This window comes from Dinoponera quadriceps, unplaced genomic scaffold, assembly GCF_001313825.1.
Source record: "Dinoponera quadriceps isolate SergipeBrazil2010 unplaced genomic scaffold, ASM131382v1 scaffold1284, whole genome shotgun sequence".
Lineage (NCBI taxonomy): Eukaryota > Metazoa > Arthropoda > Insecta > Hymenoptera > Formicidae > Dinoponera > Dinoponera quadriceps.
The window spans coordinates 10,625-14,919 of record NW_014555351.1 but is presented as its reverse complement, the minus strand read 5'-3'; the positions used below and the strand labels follow the sequence as shown (position 1 = coordinate 14,919).

General features: G+C 34.1%; 1 protein-coding gene across 1 annotated transcript in view; it reads right to left on the bottom strand.

Moving 5' to 3' along the window:
- Nucleotides 1–257: 257 nt before the first annotated feature.
- The window catches only part of LOC106743955 (dihydrodiol dehydrogenase 3-like), a gene marked incomplete at its 5' end in the record, with an annotated part of 13,023 nt that continues 8,985 nt past the window's right edge, over nucleotides 258–4,295 (bottom strand). Inside the window, 3 exons of the mRNA XM_014618313.1 lie at nucleotides 258–1,533; nucleotides 1,615–1,763; nucleotides 2,508–2,705. Coding sequence (XP_014473799.1) covers nucleotides 1,512–1,533; nucleotides 1,615–1,763; nucleotides 2,508–2,705 — 369 coding nt within the window. The remainder of the gene's footprint in view (nucleotides 1,534–1,614; nucleotides 1,764–2,507; nucleotides 2,706–4,295) is intronic.

The window sequence follows — 4,295 nt, the reverse complement described above, 5'->3', positions numbered from 1 at the left end:
TATATATATATATATATATATATGTACATATACAGGGTTTCCCAGACCACCCGTCTCATCCGATTTTTTCGTTAATATATATATATATATAATATATAGAATTAAATATTAAAAAAATATATTATATTATATTATATTATATTATAATATAATAAATAATATAATTTTTTAAATATTATTAGAAGTAGACATATAACAATCTGTTAATATTCCAGAAATATTATTTAATATTAAATAATATTACGTGCTTAAAAAGATATTATATTAGGTATTAAACTTAATTCTTGCCATTTTTCGTCTCCAAAATTGATTTTTTCGAAGGGAAGATGAATAAATATTTTACTCTAATTTCTTTCATTTTCTACTACTTTTCCCTATCTTTCCGGCAATAGGGTAATTTCACGACGATAGAACGCAGTGTCTTTCGAGGCGATCCATTCATTCATCCACTTTTAGACTTGCTCGTAACTGGAGAAGTGTGTGCCAGTAAGTATGTGTTGTATCGACCGGAAAAGATGGTAATCTGACGGTGCTATGTTTGGAGAGTACGCTGGATGTGGGAGGATTTCCCATTCAAGCTGTAGAAGTGTCTGTTTTTCGCAACATGCGATCGAGCGTTATCATGCAAAAGAATGACTTTGCGTTGGCTACAACAAATGGTCTTTTTTGCATCAACTCTTCACTCAATTGGCATAATTGCTGTTGGTAGTGATCAGCTGTAACGGTTTCATTTGGACATAAAGGCTCGTAATATAGTACACCATCTTGGTCCTACTAAATGCAAAGTAAGGTCTTATGCCCATGAATATTCTACAATATAATAAGAGGAATCTCTTAGGCGTTGAAGTGGATGGTTGGCCGGGGTCCACCCATGATTTCCTCCGCTTGGGATTATCAAAATAAATCTATTTTCCATTGCCAGTCACGATATGCCACAAAAACTCTTTTTTTTGACTGGCGAGCAAAAGTTGCTATAGACAAACGATTCAAAATGGCATTTTCTGACTCATGTGGTAGCCATATCCCTTTCTTATGAATTTTTCCCATGACATGCAAGCATGCAACAGAGATGGCCATTGGTGTAACATTTAACGCTTTCAACAATTCTAAACGTTTGAGCTGGATCCTCATCAAGAAATTCTTGCAGCTCGACATCTTCAAATTTTTTCGGTTGTTCGGAACGTTCTCCGGTTTTTCTCTCACGTCAAAATCACCGTTTCGAAGGCGTTCAAACCAAACTTTACATGTTCTTTTCGATGGAGTTTCATCGCTATATACTTCGGATAATAAGCTATGCGTTTCAACTGCAGTTTTCTTGAAGTCAAAATGTAGTGAAATCAGTGTCGAAAATCAGTAATGAAGAAGCACATATCGGAAAAACAGCTTATCGCGGTTTATTTTCAATCAATTGGAAAATCTCTTTGGCGTCGAGAAATCTAACCTGTAAAGACTGAATCGCTTTCAGTAATATCCAAACTACACAAGACATGCGATTTCACCGTCGAAACTCGTCAGTGTTGGAGCCGGCACCCTCTAGTAGCGAGCGGCAGAAATTAAATTTACCACTTAATAATATAGTCTTATAATATAATATAATAATTATATAATGCTTACATGTATAAGTCTGCTACTCTCTCTCCAGTACCGAGTTTTCGAATAACGTTCATTTCATCGAGCGTTAATTCAAAATCAAAGATTTCCATGTTCTTCTTAATTCGATTTTTATTTATAGACTTCGGAATTAGCGCAACTCCATGCTGAAACTATAATACAAAATTTTTCATAACTTGAATATTCTTGTTATGTATTTGAGTAGCTTGCGTGAGCACGACAATTAGTACTGTATTGATGATAACGGCGCATGCGTGCGTACATGCGATTCAGCGAGCGAAGAAACAACGAACTAGAAGAGCACGAGAGTCGGCAAGAGAACATGTGTTGGAAACTTCTACCTCAGGAAATAATTGTATCGTTTTATATTAATTAATAATAATTAACATGTTAAAATATAGTGCAAGTATCTGGTTTTGTCCTTGTTTACCATAACCCTAAAACGTACATAACAGTTCTGACAACGAAGATGGGATACCGGTAAATAAAGTTACTGGTAAGACAAGCGAGAAACTTCTATGAAGGCGACATGTAGCAGGTAGACAATTGTATCATCAGTTTTTAAAAAGTTTACGCTGTCAAAATAAAAGAAATTTCTGGTCGTTATTCCCTGACGGCCATGCATCAGGACGTTGGTTCTTGATACTATTACAACTGCGAAAGGAGAAATTGCTTGGCGAAATACACTGCAGGTGGATTATTTTGAAACAAAACAACAATCGTTGAAGAGATAGCTTCAACGACTGAAAAGAGCGTTCTAAACTTTTCAAATTTGTGACCTAAAGGAAAAGGTTACTCATTGGTTCCGTCTTTGTTTACTACATGCAACATATCTACAACGTATATAACAATTCTTCAATGTAAAATAAACATATTTTATTCTTTATACTACGTACCACGTATCGAAGAGCCACTTGTGCTGGAGTCTTTTCGTATTTTTGAGCAATTTGCAATACTGCAGGATTATCTAAATGGTTCTCAATACTTGATCGATTTCCAGGTTTTCCCAAAGGTGAATAGCCGGTTACCGTAATGTTGTATTTCTTACAGAAATCTATGAATCTTCCTTGGTTGACATTTATATTAACTTCAATCTACAACAAAATTTCTGTGTTAATCTTAAGCAGAATGATATTAGAGGACATAATATTAATGTCTGTTTTTATTATAATTATTTTTAATCTATAACATCGTTGACTAATAATAGACAGTATGTCTTTCACAGTATGTCTTTTCTAAGCTAGTTAAAGACGTCATATTGTAGATAGCAAGCGAACCAACTTTGTTATGTCTTTAAAAACTTTCTGTATTTGTCTTTCTGTTTGTATTTATCTATAACTTATAGTAATTATATGGTTTTCCGTAAATTTTCAGGATATACTCAGGATGTACTGAAGTCGTTAATGGTATTCCGTTCATTTTTTGAATGATGTAAATATTAGGTATACAAATTAATTCCTTACTTTTTTGGCAAAGTTCAAAATTTATTTATGAAAGCACAAAAAAGACTTTAATCAATAAAATAGTCTCCATCATTTTCGACGATCTTAAATTATCTATATTATCTATCGAGCAGCTGATGGATCCAACTGCGATAGAAACGTGACGGTGTGAATTTATAGTGTTACGTCCTGGGTATCTCGGGAACCACAAATTTCTTTTTTTATATATATGATTGGGAAGCAGACGAACGTCGGGCAAGCGTTATCATGAAGGAGATAAAATTATGATGATTCGCCGATTAAACGCGCCGTGAGTTTCCCAACATATCTGTAATCTCTTCCGCATTCATATAAGGCGTATAGTTTCGTTATATTCTGGGTACCGTGGGAATAACCAATTCCTTTTTTTTTATTAGGAGATAGGCGGATTTGGGTAAGCGCTATCATAAAAATGTGATCATACACCATCAATTGGGTCATGAGTTTCTCAACGCTTCCGTGATCTTATCCGTTTCTTAATCTAACATATCCGTTTCTAGTTTCCACTCTCATTGGAGCTCGTCATCCGCCACTCCCAAAAATCTTCTCTATATAAGCCCTTCTCACCTTTTTACCACATCACTTTTTTGTCGATTTCTGTCGCGTCTCTACATCACGCCTATTACTTTGCCTTCTGCTGTCGAACAACTCGCTATGCAAGTCGGGATCTCTTAAGTGAACTAATTCTCTCGGTATTCCGGGATCCCATAAATCCGGTACACCATGATCAACGAACCCACGTACTATTCATCACAGTTGATTCACCTAAATCGTAAGTTTCTATTTCATATTTAAACATGACTTTTAATCATTTCAATCCAATCCCACTTCACTCCTCAAAACACACACATACACTGCGTAATTATTATCTTCCTTGTATTATATAATGATGTTTTTCTCGCCATACCGATACGTTAAACATTCTTGTTACGTTAAATCCGATTGTATTATATTAAGTTACACAAATTACTTTTTTACTTAATCTTACTTTAATCTTCATCTTGTATTTGCATTATTCCAATAATGCTGATTTATAAAAGTTTGTTTAATGTTAACCCATACATCTCATTGTTTAACTTTAGCTAATCCTTTCATCTTTTAAATATTGTATCTTTTACAATGACTTTTCTTATCAATTTACAACTATTATTAATCCATGTGAGAACCAAATTATATTATTAGTATAATTAATAAACAGTTTTA